Here is an 18,444-nt window from a genome sequence, read left to right as displayed (position 1 = left end):
ATAACGTTCAGGAGTTAGTTGATGAAGTGATGTCCAAACAGGGGGGTTGGCCTGGGCAGTTCGGTCTGCAAGCGATGGAGATGGGTCCTTTAAGGTTACCCTCTCGATTATCGAGCATAATTCCGACGTCATCGGGATTCAAGGCCGATGTAAGGATACTGGTGTAAAAATACTGTTGCTGCTTGCTGTTGCTTCTGTTGTTTCAGATAAATATAGTAATATTGAGAAAATTTGGAACTGTTGCTTTTGAATAATTTTAGGTGCTTCATTGCTGGAGATTTTAAAATCGTCAATCTGTTTTGCGCTATATAATGGGAGATAGTTCAATATTTCCTTGCTCATACTGTACCACACAAAAAAGGATCTATCCAATGTAGCTGCTCATCCACGAATACTTGGTTACATACGCGTCCGCGAAATGGAAAAGTCTTGGCTCGGACCATAAACTGGCGGAGCAGTTCTTCAATTGTATTTACTATCCACTGCTCGAAAGATCACCCGACGAACAAATTGCCCACCAAATTCCTTGCATATTTCACTAGGTGTTGTAAATCCGATTGACAAAAAAGTATAATACATTGATCCAAATAATGTCGAGGAATGGGTAAGCATCAGCAGTTTGATTGTGTGATTCATAAAGATGACCTTAAAATTAATTCTTTTATCACAGGTGAGGATCATCAATTGCCAAAGCCACAGCAAATGTGGATTCACCAGCTAAAACTGTCAGAAGCTTTTGAAAAATCGGCATGTTTTGGAAGTGAAACGGGATCCAAGTTTGCTAGCAATTGAAATTTATCGTACTTTATGTAAATTATCTCTTTTCAATGAAAAAATGGATTTCAGGAGCTTGATTATTTTGATCAGGTGCATAAAAGTTGTTTTCAAAGGAGTCTGGATGATGATTTTGCAGAAAAGGTTGAGAACTTTTCAAAAACGTGAATTGCTTACTCAATAGCTCGAAGTTCCACATTTGCGCTATCATATCCCGGAGTTATGTTAAATCACAGGAAGTGGTTTGAGCAAATACGGGAAACAAGGCAGCGAAACCGTGCATTTCGATCTTCAAGTTGCTTGGAATCATGTTAAAGTTCCGGAGAACTCCGAAGCATATGATCGACAGCATCTTTGAACTGTAGTAATATACAATAGTGAGGATTTGTACCTAAGCCGTATAAACCGTATTTACTTTATCGATATGTCGTGTTTGTAATTGGTTTAAATAGAATGGTATAATCCTTAATCCTTTTTATTAATTGGTTAACTATTCGTAGTAACTTTTCTCATGGCTACCTAGATATGCAGGAAAGAAAATGACTATGTGAACCATAATTAAGAAAACAGTACTGAATTAAACGGCATTGAACTGTTTTGAAAAAAATGTTCAGGACCCCCCGATAGAACATTTCCAAACAGGTCTCAAATGAAAGAGAACAGCCTAAGCTTTCATTTGGTGGGTGTTTTAGCGATACTGATTTTTTTATATTAATGTTGTTCTACCAGAGACACCGTGGCCCATTCTACTTGTTTCAAATCAAATGGAAAAACCCTACCGCCACAGGTAACTCCGGTTCTTCGTCTACCGAAAATTCTAATGGGAAATCACATGACATGTCTGCCTCTGATTTTAATTTTCTAACTGAACAATTGAATCTAATGATTGATGCAATGTTCAAAGCCACCACTATGACTGAAGCAGTCCAAGTAGGTGTAAAATTTACAAACCAAATTATTAGTGGATTACGTTTTTCTAATGGATCCAAATAATAATTTAAATATTTTAAATTGGAATGCTCGTTCTCTGAATGGTAAAGAGGATGAGCTGTTTAATTTTCTTTCGATTAATAACGTGCATATAGCAGTTATTACCGAAACGTATTTAAAACCTGGATCTAAACTCAAAAGAGATCCTAACTTTTTTGTTTATAGTAACGATCGACTTGATGGTGCATGTGGGGGAGTTGCAATCATCATTCATAGACGTATAAAACATCAACTGAAGTAAAATTTGAATCCGTGATTATAGACGATGATCTTAAACTCTTGATCCGTATTAAAAACGTGAGGAGAAGGCAATTTCCACGCACTCGCGATCCTGCTATTAAAATTGTATGGCAGGATTTGCAGAAAGAAATCAAGAAACGTTTTGCTCAATTAAGAAACAAAAATTTTGAAAATAAAATTTCTCAATTGGACCCTGGCTCTAAGCCCTTTTGGAAATTATCTAAAATCTTGAAAAAACCTCAGAAGCCCATACCGGCATTGAATGAGGAAAACAAATTATTACTAACTAATTGCGAAAAAGCTCAAAAACTTGCTGTGCAGTTTGAAAGTGCGCACAATTTTAATTTAGGACTTACTAGTCCAATTGAAAATGGAGTAACTCAGGAGTTCGAAAATATTCTCAATCAAGAGAACTGAAAATGCCTGGGAGACTGATTTGGAAGAAGTGAGAACTATCATTAAAAAATTCAAAAATATGAAAGCTCCTGGCGATGATGGAATTTTCTACATCCTCATCAAGAAACTTCCAGAAAGCAGCTTATCATTTTTAGTTGATATATTTAACAAATGTTTTCAATTAGCATATTTTCCTGACAAATGGAAAAATGCTAAGGTTGTTCCAATTTTAAAACCAGACAAAAATCCTGCAGAAGCTTCTAGCTATCGTCCAATCAGTTTGCTTTCCTCCATCAGTAAACTTTTTGAAAAAGTTATTTTGAACAGAATGATGGCCCACATCAACGAAAATTCAATTTTTGCCAATGAACAGTTCGGATTTCGCCATGGACATTCGACCACTCATCAACTTTTACGTGTAACAAATTTGATCCGTTCCAACAAACCTGAAGGCTACTCTACTGGTCTTGCTCTTTTAGACATAGAAAAAGCATTCGACAGTGTTTGGCATGAAGGTTTGATTGTAAAATTAAAAAACTTTAATTTTCCAACATACATTGTTAGAATAATTCAAAGTTATCTGTCAAATCGTACACTTCAGGTTAATTATCAGAACTCCAGATCTGAAAGACTTCCTGTAAGAGCTGGTGTTCCTCAAGGCAGCATTTTGGGACCAATATTATACAACATTTTCACATCTGGCTTACCTGAGTTACCTCAGGGATGTCAAAAATCTTTGTTTGCAGATGACACAGGCCTCTCCGCCAAAGGACGAAGCCTGCGTGTCATCTGTATTCGATTGCAAAAAAAGTTTGGATAATTTTTCTTCATTCCTGCAAAAATGGAAGATTTCTCCTAATGCTTCCAAAACTCAACTAATAATATTCCCACATAAACCAAGAGCTCTTTATTTGAAACCTTCAAGTAGACATGTTGTCACGATGAGAGGGGTTCCAATAAATTGGTCAGATGAAGTTAAGTATCTAGGGCTCATGCTAGATAAGAATTTAACTTTCAAAAATCACATTGAGGGCATTCAAGCCAAATGTAATAAATATGTAAAATGTCTCTATCCCCTTATTAAAAGAAAATCAAAACTTTGTTTTGAGAACAAGCTTTTGATATTCAAACAAATTTTCAGGCCAGCCATGGTGTATGCTGTACCAATATGGACTAGCTGTTGTAATACCAGGAAGAAAGCTCTGCAGAGAATTCAAAATAAAATTTTGAAAATGATTCTGAGGCTTCCTCCCTGGTATAGTACCAATGAGTTACATAGAACATCCAATGTTGAAACATTGGAACAAATGTCAAATAAAATAATAAATAATTTCAGGCAAAAATCGTTACAATCTTCTATTGCCACGATTCATGCATTATATGTTTAGGTTAAGTTAGGTTAAGTATATTAAAAACGTTTTTTTTTTCTCTCTTATAAGCAGGTGAAATCAACTCACCTGTAAAAAAACTGAACTGCTACGGCAAATGAAATGTAATATGTTGTTAACAAAATGTTAATTAAATCTTTAATTTGTTTTACAAAATTAGGATGATAGTGTTGTCTAATAACACAGAACACCTAGATATAAGAAATGAATGTAATGTTTGGAAAGATACTAATTAAAAAAAAAAAAAGTAGTATTTACTACATGTTTCAAGATTATTTTGTTTGCCAAAGATATACCACTCATCAGCCCTCACTTGTTATGGCCACATCATTCCCAATCACTATCCTCACATGGTACCCATATATTAGAACACCACTAATTGCGCCGTTAATTGAACCATATCACTCTGTTCATTACTGGTGGTGTGATATGTCTGCGTTTAAGATTTATGGCCTCCACCCGACGTCGGAGTAAAATCAACTTAATTAATTCACGCGCCCCGCAAGTTCAGTATAGTAATTTTGCTTACTGCTTCCCTTTCATTATTGACAGCACGCCCGCCTACGATCTGGCACCGAATCCGGACAAGCAGTGGATCCTCCGGGTGACGCAACCGATGGAGCCGATTCACCGCAAGTTCACCGATCTGCTGATGACGAAGCGCTTGCAAACCCTGCAATCGGTGGATGTGGCAGTCGAGCGGGTCTACCAGGAGCTCAAAGCTCTCGACGAGCTGGATAACACCTACATCATCTACACGTCCGACCACGGGTATCACCTGGGGCAGTTTGGGCTGATCAAAGGCAAGAGCTTCCCGTTCGAGTTTGACGTGCGGGTTCCGTTCCTGATGCGGGGACCGGGAATCGAACCGGCTAGTGTGTTCGTAGCCATGTGAGCGTGGAAGGTTGCGATTGATGTTCATGGAAGTTTTCTTTCGCTTTCTTCAACAGGGTCGATGAGATTGTCCTGAACGTGGACTTGGCACCGACGTTTCTTGACATTGGAGGAGTGGCTCCACCGCCACACATGGATGGCAAAAGCCTTTTGCCGTTGATTCTGAACCGGCACAGGAATGCGATCGAGAAGTGGCCGGATACGTTTTTGATCGAGAGTTCCGGACGAAGGGAGACCCCGGAACAGATGCAGGAGCAACGGATGAGGGCTGCTGCGGCGAGGTATAGCGCGCGGATGAATGCGGCTAACTCTACGGCCATGAAGGCCGATCCGTTGGAACAGAGGCAGACTGAGGAGGTGCCTCCGCTTCAAGAAGTTGTGACTGAGAGCGACAGGAAGGATGAAGAAGTGACGATGGACTTCGGCTCACACGAACACGATGACGATGAAGACGACGCTGAAGAGGATCATGAAGGTAAGGAGGGGCTTTTGGTTACTCACAATGTTGTGATTTGATGTTGATCAATTTTAGATGACGATCATCCCATAGGGGACACAGATACGGAAATGTCAGAGGCACGCCAAGATCAGGAGGACTACGTCATAGATCATCAAGAAGCTCAACATTTCGTAGTCAATGAAGGTACGTATCGAAATCCAATCCAAATTTTCTTTGTGAAAAAAAAGGTTTCTTTTCCTTTGCAGCCCATCACGACCCGTTGGACAACCATCTGCCGATGACTCCGTACCGCTCCAAGATGGAACGTCTCAACAACGAGTGTTCGAATCCAACGCTTCAACAAAACTGCGTTCCCGGTCAAAAGTGGCGCTGCATTAACGAAGACGGACGCTGGCGTCGTCATAAGTGCAAATTCCACCTGCAGCTGCAGAACCACTTGGCCGAAATCAACAAACTGTCTAGTCAGAACAAGCGCAACTGTGCCTGTTTCACGCCGGATGGACTGATCTACACCAAGATCAAGTCTAAACGGGATTACAAGCATCAGATGCTGATGGGGGGACGTGGTTTTGGCCACCGTAGTCGAAGACAGAAACGCGATCTTGAGTACGAGGAGGTGTTTCTGGAGGCGAATCCGGAAATGGTTGGGTTAATGCGGGTGGCCAAATCTGTCGTAGAGTTGGAAGATGTGTTACAATCTAGTCAGAGCGGTAGGAGACAAAAACGAGAGACGAATGGCGGTGGACAGTTTGAAAGTGTGATTCATGAGCTGCAGAGTACGCTGAAGGAGATTGAGAGAAACTTTGAACAGAACTCTGTGCTTAAGAAGCAGAACTCCACTGCGGTTGAGGATGATGGACCTAGTGGAACCAAGTGTTTCGTTACTGTGATAGGTAGGGTAAACTGTTCGAATATAATCTACGAGGATGAGACAAGCTGGAAGCGCAGCAGGATGCAGATCGATATGCTAATCAAAGTGTTGAAAACTAAAATCAATGATTTGAAGGATATCAAAAAGAATTTGAAGGAGCGCAGGCCATCTAGTTTCCGCGATGATGATGAAGAGGAAGATGAAGACAATCAAAGTGCATCAATCGAGCAGGATTATGAGATCAAAACTACGGCTAGTACCGCTCCTTCGACATCCAGTACAACAACGCTGAGTCCCTTTTTAGAACAGGTTCTCAACAGGAGAGAGCATTACAATAGAACTGGTTTTGGGAAACGCCCCAAACTTAATGGAGGATTTAGGCCGAGACGACCAAAAACGGCCAAAATAGAAGAAGAGGAAGGAACTCTGATCGATATGAGTTTGTTTGAAACCGCTGGAAAGAACGAGGAGGTTCCTTCAGGGACTGCCAATTCCAGATCTAGTCATAGCAGAAACGGCAGCAATGGTCACTCGCTTGGAATCAATGGAAAGCATCGCAATCGGAATCGTATAGAAACGACGTCGACAACCAGATCTTCCATTGCCACACATGAAGATCCTCTTGTGTCTGAACAAGAACCCACTTCTAGCACTACGGCAAAAACTGTTTTTGAAATGACAGAGGATGTTCTCAGATCAATCGCTGGCTCCACCACCGTAGGTTACCAACAATCGTCTAGTCCTTCATCACACTACGTAGAGAATGATAGAACCTTCCCCAGCACGTCATCGTTACCCATTTCAACAGAAGCTTCTGGTTTCGATGAAACAGAATCTGCAACGGCAGACAATGCTTTCTCTATGGAAGAGGACGAAGACTCATTTGATTCGGCACAACCAAAAGCCACGTCTACGACCACTACAGCAACTACCGTGACCAACGACATTTTCAGTGTCAATGCCATCACGCAAAACCAGATTCCGGTGGTCAAACCGGAGATGGCCCTTCCAGCGGCCGAGTGCTACTGCGAGCCTGAAGTTGACGGGTCAGTTCCTGGTCGACCCAAGCATTCAAGTCTTTTGATTTTCTAATTTCTTCTTCGCTTGTAGACCTTTGCCGGACGAGCGGGACTTGGCTCGGGAAACGAGGCGCCGTTTGAAGGAGGAACGACAACGGAAGAAGGAACGCAAACGGCACCGTAAGGCGAAACTGGAGAAGGAGTGCCTCTCGGAGCGGATGAACTGCTTTAGCCATGACTCGAACCATTGGCGAACGGCACCGATGTGGGACGACAAACCGTTCTGTTTCTGCATGAATGCGAACAACAATACGTACTCGTGCCTGCGGACGATCAATCAGACGCACAATTTCCTGTATTGTGAGTTTACGACGGGCTTGGTCACGTACTACAATCTGAGAACTGGTATGGGAAATAGATTACAGTCGTCAATGTTGCAAACTAACACAAATTCGTAATTTTAGATCCTTTCGAAACGCAAAACCGTGAATCGACGCTAACACCGGAGGAGAAAGTGGTGCTGCACGAAACATTGGAATACATGAAGGGTTGTCGGGGTAAAAGCTGCACGCTTCCAAGGCATCAGCTTGGAGGAGCTGGCACAGGTGGAACGAGTGGTAGTGTCCTGCCGGACAACGGTATGACTTTGCCGATAGGAGGAGGAAGATTGGCAGGGTCCGTTGGTACTGGCAATGGCAAACGGAAGCACCATCGGGATCCCATAGGAGGTAAGATTGTAGATTTCAGTACGAGTTTTTCTCTGAAAACGAAAAAAGATCTGGTTGTCTTACGGCCGTTGGTTAATAAGTCGGTTCAAATGAGGAATTTAGGATAGTGATTAACCGCTCTACCGGCAGTTTTATCATTGGTACTAAAACGATACATAAAGCGTTCGTATTGCAATAATTGTTGCATCTTTCATAGGGAAAAATGTATGAATTACGATAGTTGAGTTCACTGTTGTAGTGCATAATATTAAAGTATTATAAAGTTATTTAAAGTCAGTACAATTAATAAATGATCATTTTGTAAAACCACCTTAAACAGATCAGTCGTGTTTTCTCAACGTCTACATATCAGAAGTAGGATGTTGCTGCGCAGTCAGAAGACTTCGAGTGAACTAGAGAGTTCTGGGCACCGATATCCTTTCAATACGAAGGCTGAAACTGACCGAACACTTTCTGCTGAAGTTGCAATAGAACCTGTAGGAATCGTTACGGAAGGCACTATGAATGCTACAAATTTTCCTTTGCAAACTGATCAAGCATGTTCGAGTGGTGGACACGGTGATGGACTAACAGAAAATTTGCGTTTGGAGAACAATCAAGAACAGAACCAACACGTTGGTCATGGATTGGTTAACAACAGTTTTCGTCTAGAAGATGTGGCTGGTTTTCTGCCATTTTTTGCGGGGCGTAACGATGAAGATATCAACCATTTTATCGCCATTGTGGAGAATACAAAGCGCGCCCTTGGAATAGATGATCAAATTATGAAGCTCGTAATGATCGAACAACTGAAAGGAAGTGCAAGAATTTGATTGCATACAAGAGCTGATTTCATGCTGAGAACATATGAAGAAACACTAGCAGATCTTCGTCAAATGTATGGAACAATTGTTAACGGTTTTGAGCTGCGGAAGCGTTTGGAACGAGTCAGATGGTTTGGTCGGGAGCCGTTTTCAGTTTATTGTCAGTCAAAAAAATCAATCGCACAGAAGCTTAACCTAGGAGAAAAAGAACTAGTTGAGTACATTGTCGAAGGGATTTCTGACCACAATCTGAAAAATCAAGCAAGAATTCAAAATTTCCAAACGGTTGCTGAAATCAATCAAGCTTTTCGGATGATCAAAATGGACGAGCGGAAGGATTTTCGAAAACAAACCGTTTGTTATTCCTGTAATCAGCCTGGGCATCTAGCAGTGAATTGCAAGAAGGCATTCGATCAGAAGCAGTTGAAATCAACATCACAATTATGGAAACCAAATGAAGGAGTTAAGAAACATAAAGCAGCGCAAAGACCTATCATTAATGCAGTTATAAATGACAAACAGCTAGACGACGAAGTTATTGAAGAAGGATATGACGGACTGGTAGAATTTAAACTGTCTAATTTTGATTATTCTTTTAGAGCTTTATTTGATACTGGCAGTCCTATTTCACTTATACGCCGGGGTTTAGTGGAAAAACAAAATATAACAAAAAGTAATAAATGCAAATGTTACCGGGGTATAGGTGGAAATAGGCTCAAGACGTTAGGTGAAAGCATTAATATTATTCATATTCAAAACATTTCTTTCAGAATTGTTTTCGTTGTAGTACCGGATAAGGTGCTTGGTTCTTACGATGCTATCATTGGACGGGACGTTATTATGCATTCAAGAATCCGGACTATCATTAACGAAAATATTCGGCTGTATTGAAATATTGAAAGAAGCTCGAGACCTGAAACCAACTCCAATAAAACGGTAAATATTTTTAATATCAGTTCTGATGTTTCCGAAATAAATAAAGAAAACATTGGTGATATTACAAACGATCAGTTGGCACAATTTTTTGATATTTTCAAAACAAATTATGCATGTTATAAGAAACCCTTAATTCCTGAAACTAAATATGAAATGGAAATAATTTTAAAGAAAGGTGAACCATTTCATTATAAACCTTGTAGATTATCTTTTGATCAAAAACAAAAAGTTGAACTTAAAATTAAAGAACTTTTGGAAGCTGGAGTAATAAAGGAAAGTAATTCACCATTTGCCAGCCCAATTGTGTTGATTCCAAAGAAAAACAACGAGATAAGAATGTGCATAGATTTTAGAAAACTGAATAAAAACACAGTTCGTGATAATTATCCCTTACCTATTATTGAAGACATATTCGACAGTTTGAGAAATAAAAAATATTTTACAATTTTGGACCTTAAATCTGGATTTCATCAAATTAAATTGGCATCGGCTTCAACTAAATATACATCAATTGTAACTCCTGGTGGCCAATACAAATATTTGAGAGTTCTTTTCGGTTTGTGTAATGCTCCTGCAGTTTTCCAGAGGTATATTAATAAAATTTTCAAGCATTTGATTGAAAAAGGAAAAATGGTAGTTTATTTGGATGACATATTGATTGCAAGTGAAACATTTGATGAACATTTAGAAATTTTACAACAGGTTTTCGAAATATTGAGTAAAAATTTACTTGAGTTGAATTTGGAAAAATGAAAATTTATGTTTGAAGAAATTGATTATTTAGGATACACATTGAACAAAAAAGGTAGAAAACTCAACAATGCACATATTGAAAGTATTTCCAAATTCCCTGTTCCAAAAAATGTGAAAGATGTTCAACGATTTTTAGGACTCACGAGTTATTTTCGGAAGTTTGTACAAAATTTTGCTTCAATTGCACGTCCTCTATACAATCTTCTGAAGAAAGATTCAAAATTCTTTTTTAGTGAAGAACATTCGGAATCTTTTGAAAAGCTTAAACAAAACTTAATTACAGCCCTAATTTTAGCAATTTATAATCCATCTGCTGAGACACAACTGCATTGTGATGCTAGTTCCTATGGTTTCGGAGCAATTTTACTTCAGAAACAAGGTGATGGTAATTTCCATCCTGTTAGTTATTTTAGTAAAATAACCGGCAATTATGGATCGAAATTACATAGTTTTGAATTAGAAACGTTAGCAGTAGTTCATGCGTTAAAACGTTTTCATGTATATTTGGCAGGTATTAAATTCAAAGTGTTTGCTGATTGCAATCCTTAGTGCAAACATTGTCCAAAAAAGAGCTGAATCCAAAAATAAGTCGGTGGGCGTTATTATTAGAAAATTATAATTTCGATCTGGAATATAGGGATGAATCTAAAATGAAACATGTTGATGCGCTTAGTCGTCAAAATATGTCCAATAACTTCGTAGATAAACAATTATCAGATGTTGATACAATAAATGTTCTAAATGAATCAGAAATAGAGAGCAATATAATTTAAGCCCAAGAACAAGATAGTAAAATCATAAACATTAAAAATTTACTAGAGCGATCAAATTTTCCAAATTTTTTGCTTATAAATGGTGCTTTGTTTAGGAAAGATGGCGAAAAAAACTTATTAGTTGTTCCAACATTAATGATAGACAAAGTTATCAGATTACATCATGATAACTGTGGTCACATTGGAATTGAAAAAACAATCCATGAGATTGAAAAATATTATTGGTTCAGTAGTATGAAAAAAATAGTCAAAACATATATTAAAATTGTCTAACGTGTATATTTTATAGTCCATGTGAGAAAAAACAGGGTTTTTTTTTCGAAAATAGTTGAAAAAGGAAATCAACCTTTTGATACTATTCATATTGATCATTACGGTCCAATTCAATTGCCTTCATCAAATCGACAAAAATATGTTCTTGTTTTTGTTGATGCTTTTACTAAATTTACTAAATTATATTCAACCAAATATACTAGTGTAGATGAAGTGATAAAACATTTGAGTGATTATATGAATTATTATAGTAGACCTTTACGAATTATAATTGACCGAGGTTCATGTTTTACAAGTAGTAAGTTTGAAACATTTGTTAATGTTCATTGCATAAATCATGTGAAGGTAGCAGTACGAACACCTGAATCAAATGGTCAAGTGGAACGATTAAATAAAACATTAAATCCAATGCTTGCCAAACTATGTGACGAATCTCAGCACAAATGGGACATAATTCTTTATAAAATATAATATGTCTTCAATAATACGTTCAATAGATCTGTTAATAATTATCCAAGTATTTTGTTATTTGGAATACAACAAAATTCTATAGAAAATGAAAATTATAACATAGAGTCTTTTATAAAAAGTAAACAGTTTGATTTAGGAAAAGAAACTATACAAGAAATTCGTTGAAAAGCTTAAATTAAAAATAAAGAAACTCAAGAGTATAACAAAATGATGACAGATAAAAAAAGAATTAAGTGCGCTGATTACAAAGAAGGGGATTTCGTTGTTTTAAAAGCAAATGAATCACATAAATTAGATGCAAAATTTAAAGGACCATATCAAATAAAAAAAGTTCTGCCAAATGATCGATTTGTGATAGCTGATATAGACGGGTTTCAAGTTTCGAGTATTCCTTTCAATTCAATTTGCTCTCCGAACAATATGCGAAAATGGATGTGTAATGACGTACCAGACGATGGAAGTATCGATGAGGACATCGGTTTTGTCAGGATGCCCGAAAGTTGTAGTGAATAATATTAAGGGGACACGGGAGACCGTGTTATTTTCCCCTGGGAGGGAGAAACCAATACAAAATTTCTGTACGTCATAGTGAGCCGGGATTCTGCTGTCACGAACTGTCACTGTGAGCCCAGATCTCAAACATTGGACTAACATGGAAAAAGCGCGTAACTGGTTAAAACACATTTTCGCATTTCATCAAAAGTGAAAAAATAGAATGAAAATCAATTCATGCACACAATGCAAGTAATGTTACGTGAGCACCTTTCAATCGGATTGAATAAAAAGCATTGAAAAACGCATCGTTTTACTTTTTCCAATAAAAATGAATATTTAGTGCATAGAAAACTGTGGCCCTTTTTCCATGTTTGTCAGGAAAAATCGAAAGTACACAACAAAAGAAAACTAGCGATTTTCCCCAAGCCTGCCTTGATTGTTGTTGGCAAGCTGGAGTTATCTTGCAGTTCAAACAAACATTGTTCTATATTTCGTGTGTAGTATCGGTGCCTCCCTCCCAGATTTTCCCTATCTTTCGTCTCATTCTAACAATAATCATCAAAACTTTGTGAAAGCAAATCGCGAGTTTTAGTGAACCGATGAAGCTGAAAATTTATCGGGTTGTGCACTACATATATAGAATCATAGTGATACATTTTCGCATCGATATATGGAGTGGTTCTTGAGATTTGCTTCTTGAAATGGATAGGGTGATTTTGATGACGTCCCGTGCGGCCTTATAGTATCTAATCAAGGTAGGCTCAGACAATGACTTAGAGTAGGCAATGACAGTCAGTACAATTAATAAATGATCATTCTGTAAAACCACCTTAAACAGATCAGTCGTGTTTTCCCAACGTCTACAACTGTGCCGCTTGATTGTCGTTGAGTAGCTGTCGGGAAACTTTGGGTCGTCTTCTTTCTACAGCACATTCGTTCCTAACCTGTTGTCCATTAGCGTGGGACAAAATTTAGATTCTCGCTCCAGTCCACTTTTTGGATAGCATTTGGGTCACATAACAACTGTGCAAAATTTCAGCTCGATCGGTGAATCTATATTTTAGCGTCAGCCGTTCAAAGTTTGTATGGGATTACTATGGGAAAACTTACTTTTGCAAAGAAAAATCACCAGAGGTCGCCCATTGACTTCTATAAAAATTTTGAACACAGACATAGGCATTTTTACCATGAAGAATAATGCCGAAGACCGCGAAGCAATCTGACACTTGCGAAGAAAGTTATTCAATGAAAACCTATTGGCAAGGCGACGTTGACACGTAAAGGAATAACAATCATAACAAAATTGGGCAAAATTTCTGCGTTCAGAATTTTTATAGAAAACAATGGGCAACCTCTGGCCATTTTTCTTTGCAAAAGTAAGTTCTCCCATAGTAAATTCCATACAAACTTTGAACGGCTGGCGCTAAAATATAGATTCACCGATCGAGCTGAAATTTTGCACAGTTGTTATGTGACCCAGTTTATGTCCGTCGCAAACAGATAGAAGCGATATCCGATACCCCCCCCTTCCCCTGAAAAGTAAAAATGCAAAGTTGTAATAACAAAGAAGATAATACATATTTTTTTGGCATTTTTTTGCATTTGCTTCAACGATTCAACATTGGATTTGTAAAAGATTAGTATTATAACAAAAAGGTAGCTTCAGAATAATTTTCAAAATTTTGAATCCTGTGCAGAGCTTTCTTTCTGGTATTACAACAACTAAACCATGGTGTTACAGCATACAACATGGGCGGTCTGAAAATTTGTTTGAAAAGCAAAAGCTTGTTCTTTAGACCAAGTTTTGGTTTTCTGTCAATAAGTGGATGTAGTGTAGTTTGTTCATAAAATTTACATTCTTTCAACTACAGCCAAATTTTATGTTTTTCATTTCAGCTGCCAGCGGAAACATTCCGGGGCACTTTTCCGATTTCGATGCTATACAGACTGGCACCCCGAAGAAGAAGATCAAGTGAGTTGTTCATCAGTGATTTAAATTTTACTCCTTAATCCATTTTATATCATTCAAGATGGGGCAAACGAAAGCAGCACTGGCAACAGCAGCAGCAACAACAACAGTTGAGAGGCAATGGCGGCGGCGCCATTGGAACAAACCAGCATCAATTCCGGGGTCCAGATCAGTTTCCTAGTCAGAGCAACGAGTTCCACGGTGGCGCAATTGGCGGTCCAAAACGGAATCGTACCAGCCGGCGACCGATTTGGAGGAGTACAATCTACAATGCGTAAAAAACGAAGGGGAACGCCTATGAATGTTTTGGCTTTTTCGCAAACTTAGTTCCCGCTTTTTGGAATCTCAAAGTGTCCATTTGAAACGCCCAGTAATTCGCATGATGCTAGTGAACGACTGATGTACATTTTATTCGTTGTATTCCGTGTTTATATTATTTTACAACAAGCTGTTCAAGTAGGATCATTTTTTATCAATTTAGGTTATAATATTGAACAAATTATTTGTAATTCTTTTTATTACTTGTTTTGCAAACGTACTACTTAGGAAGAACGTTATTTGCTAGACTAGGTCACTGCCATTCCTCTCCCCAGATGTTGACTGTCCGCTAAGGAAACGAGCAGCTGCAACAAGGATTAGCTACCAAACGTTGTTGGTGTCGAACTAAAATTTATTAGATGCATTTCGTTTAAGAGGCTGCTTTTATGCCAAAAAGAATTGAACATTACTCCCTAAAAATCTGCTTAGCGCTTCAAGGTGAACGAAGACAACACTTACACAAGTTTCATAGTATTCAATCAATGGCAGTCAAAAGAAGATGGATATTGCTATTATAACCATGAGTATTTATAATAACGTAAAACATTTCTTAAGAAGCAATCGTGTATAGACCGACCCGGGTGCGAAGGTTGTGCATTCTTCGCAAGTCGAGGTTTGAATTTAGGATCGTTTTGTAGAATTGCGTTTAGCGCGCTTAAAAGTGGACAACTCACACGAATAGCACAAAAAGTCGACAACTGTTGACAGCAAAATGTAATTTGATATAAAATGCCCTATTAGGACAGGATCAGTTCAGCGTTTTTGGAAGCATTAAGCGCGATAGTTTTTGAAATCCATCGAAAGGAACATAATGGAAGCGTATTATTGCAGGTAGTAGGGACAGTAGAGCTGTTCAGGTTGCTTCAACGACTATATGAATACAACAGTAGATTCATTAATTCATTGTAGTGACAAAATGACTAAAACTATCCGAAGTCCAACTTAAAAGGCTATTTTACTTGTGCTTGAGTTATGTGTTCCAGGAGGACAGTTTCATACAATTCATATAATTTCGTTCCATTATGTACTGCTTTTCAATGGGGACTTCTTATTGATTATACTTTTCTGCTCTAAATTCTTTTCTTGGTTGCTTTCGCTTTCTAGTACTGTTCCGCTTCTGGTAACATTTTTCTCATCATTCAAGATTATATTGTCCGGGGACGTGTCCCCACCGCATGTAGCGAGCTTGCGTTTTTTCCATAACAATGAAATGGGGGCAATCGTACACGATATGCTCCGCTGTTTCCTCCACACCAGCGCACCAGCCGCAGTAAGGAGAAACGGAGATTAGACGGTTGAAAAACAACAAAGGCGCTGGAGTGGACCAACTGCCGAGCGAGTTGCTAAAATACGGTGGTAATGCACTGGCAAGAGCGTTGCACTGGGTTATTTCCAAGATTTGGGAGGAGGAAGTATTGCCGGAGGAGTGGATGGAAGGTCGTCGGGCGACAAGTTGGATTGCGCTAATTATCATGCGATCACAATTTTGACCGCCGCCTACAAGGTACTCTCCCAAATTCTTTGCCGCCGTCTATCACCAATTGCTAGAGAATTCGTTGGGCAATATCAGGCAGGATTGATGGGCGAACGAGCTACAACGGACCAGATATTCGCCATCCGCCAGGAACTTCCGCCAATACAATGTACCCACACATCATTTATTCATCGATTTTAAATCGGCCTATGATACAATCGATCGAGAACAGCTATTGCAGATTATGCACGAATACGGTTTCCCGGACAAACTGATAAGATTGATCAAGGCTACGATGGAGGGAGTGATGTGCGTAGTTCGAGTATCAGGGACACTCTCGAGTCCCTTCGAATCTCGCAGAGGGTTACGGCAAGGTAGTTACGGCAAGCCTTTCGTGTTTACTGTTCAACATTGCTTTAGAGGGTGTCATAAGAAGAGCGGGGATAGACACGAGTGGCACGATTTTCAGAAAGTCTGTTCAGTTACTTGGTTTCGCCGACGACATTGATATTGTTGCACGCAACTTTGAGACGATGGCGGATACGTACATCCGACAAAGGGCTGAAGCTAGGCGCGTCGGACTGACAAGACACGGCACGCCCCCCACCTCGAGTTCATATTGAGGGTGATGAAATCGAGGTTGTCGAAGAATTCGTGTGCTTGGGCTCACTGGTGACCGCCGACAACGACACCAGCAGAGAAATCCAGAGACGCATCGTTGCTGGAAATCGTGCCTACTTTGGACTCCGCAGAACGCTTCGATCAAGCAAAGTTCGCTATCGCACGAAGTCAACCATCTACAAGACGCTGATTAGACCGATACTCCTCTATGGGCACGGAACATGGACCCTACGTGCAGAGGACCAACGCGCCCTTGGTGTTTTCGAACGGAAGGTGTTGCAGACCATCTACGGCGGAATGCAGATGGAAGACGGAACGTGGAGAAGGCGAATGAACCATGAATTGCACCAGCTGCTGGGAGAACCAACCATTGTCCACCTCGCAAAAATTGGGAGGCTGCGGTGGGCCGGGCATGTCGCCAGAATGTCGGATAACAACCAGGTGAAAATGGTTTTCGAAAACAATCCGACCGGCACAAGACGACGTGGTGCGCAGCGAGCAAAATGGGTCGATTAAGTTGAGGACGATCTGCGGATCCTTCGCAGAATGCGTAGCTGGCGACGCGCAGCCATGGATCGAGTCGAATGGAAACGTCTCCTACGTACAGCAGAGGCCACCCAGGCCTTAGCGTGACTGGTAAGGTAAGTAAGCGCATCAGCCGCTTCTTAAAGGGAAAACTTCATGATCCCAACATCATGAAGATCGTCCGGCTAGACCTGGCATACATGAAGGACCAGCCTGCGAATATCTGCATCGATGGTAACACACCAACTAGCAACAGGGTGGTCCATGCGGCCAACATTCACCAGGAATATGGAGTTGGCCCAGCTGAAGCAGCAGCGGATCTGGAGGCGTATCGTCGGTACCTATCGAGTGAGCGTACTAACCGACCTCAGCAATTGCAGGAGAATTCGCACAAATTCTTCTCCTCTCCTCCAGGACCGTCAAATTTTCGCAAGTAAGGACGCCCACTTCCACGGAAGAACACAGTATAATTTTACCAAACGACGTGCCTCCAAAAACTTCTTTGCAATGTCAACAGAATGTGACTAAAATTTTGATATACTGTCAAAAATAATGTTCTTGAAGTCAAATTTCAAAGGACAGTTGAAGCAAAAAATAAACTTTTATATCGTCAAACATTTCAAATGCAAAAAATAGAACAAATTCAAATAGAAAAAAAATCTACATATGTTGCACAAAAGCGTATTAGAACTGAATGTAATGCAACCTAATCACTGGGTCAGGTCGGTAGGCAAATTTCAAGTCACAGATAATTCCAGAATCGGCTATAACGTAACCACAATATCAAAAAGTTTTAAGAAAAACGTATCATCGTAAACCTTCTGATAAACGATTATATTGGAAAACCATGATTTTTGCATTTGATTGATCCTACAACTGATCCCCGGGACGCCTCAAATTTATGATGAAGTGGACAATTTGTATGCTAAAATCTGGAGTAAATCACATCACCGCAGCAAGCCGTGCGCGCGGGCGGCTGCGTTTTGAATTTTGTGTCACGTTTACCTCGTTTAGCGTTTTTGCTTTGTTTTGTTTTTTTTTCTTCAATTCGGCTGGTGAAAATTAGATACGGTGGATGGTGCTATGCCATGTGCAAATGTTCTGTGGGAACATGTTTTTCAAAATGATAAGTGTTTTTTTTTCAGAGATTCTATCTGAAGCTGTTTTGTGGAATTTTGCTTTACTTTTATTCGATTTGCTTGCGTTTTGCTCGAGAGTGCTCTGTGATGGCTCCAGCAATTGAACTCGTTTCGCTTTTTTATCTCCTGTGTGT

The 18,444-nt window shown here is 39.6% G+C and overlaps 1 protein-coding gene across 14 annotated transcripts in view; it reads left to right on the top strand.

Moving 5' to 3' along the window:
- Window positions 1-15,450, top strand: part of LOC5570551 (extracellular sulfatase SULF-1 homolog) — a 236,792-nt gene extending 221,342 nt beyond the window's left edge. For 13 of the 14 annotated variants that reach the window (XM_021854664.1, XM_021854660.1, XM_021854657.1 and 10 more), the window contains 8 exons: window positions 4,341-4,667; window positions 4,739-5,157; window positions 5,215-5,325; window positions 5,388-7,059; window positions 7,124-7,437; window positions 7,497-7,760; window positions 14,161-14,236; window positions 14,295-15,450. In XM_021854664.1, the coding sequence (XP_021710356.1) occupies window positions 4,341-4,667; window positions 4,739-5,157; window positions 5,215-5,325; window positions 5,388-7,059; window positions 7,124-7,437; window positions 7,497-7,760; window positions 14,161-14,236; window positions 14,295-14,511 (3,400 nt within the window). In that variant the 3' untranslated portion in view covers window positions 14,512-15,450. The remainder of the gene's footprint in view (window positions 1-4,340; window positions 4,668-4,738; window positions 5,158-5,214; window positions 5,326-5,387; window positions 7,060-7,123; window positions 7,438-7,496; window positions 7,761-14,160; window positions 14,237-14,294) is intronic. The other variant, XM_021854658.1, reaches the window with a different exon arrangement.
- Window positions 15,451-18,444: the final 2,994 nt, after the last annotated feature.

The sequence above is a fragment of the Aedes aegypti genome, chromosome 3, assembly GCF_002204515.2.
Source record: "Aedes aegypti strain LVP_AGWG chromosome 3, AaegL5.0 Primary Assembly, whole genome shotgun sequence".
Taxonomy (NCBI): Eukaryota; Metazoa; Arthropoda; class Insecta; order Diptera; family Culicidae; genus Aedes; species Aedes aegypti.
This window is presented reverse-complemented; position numbering and strand designations above follow the sequence as displayed.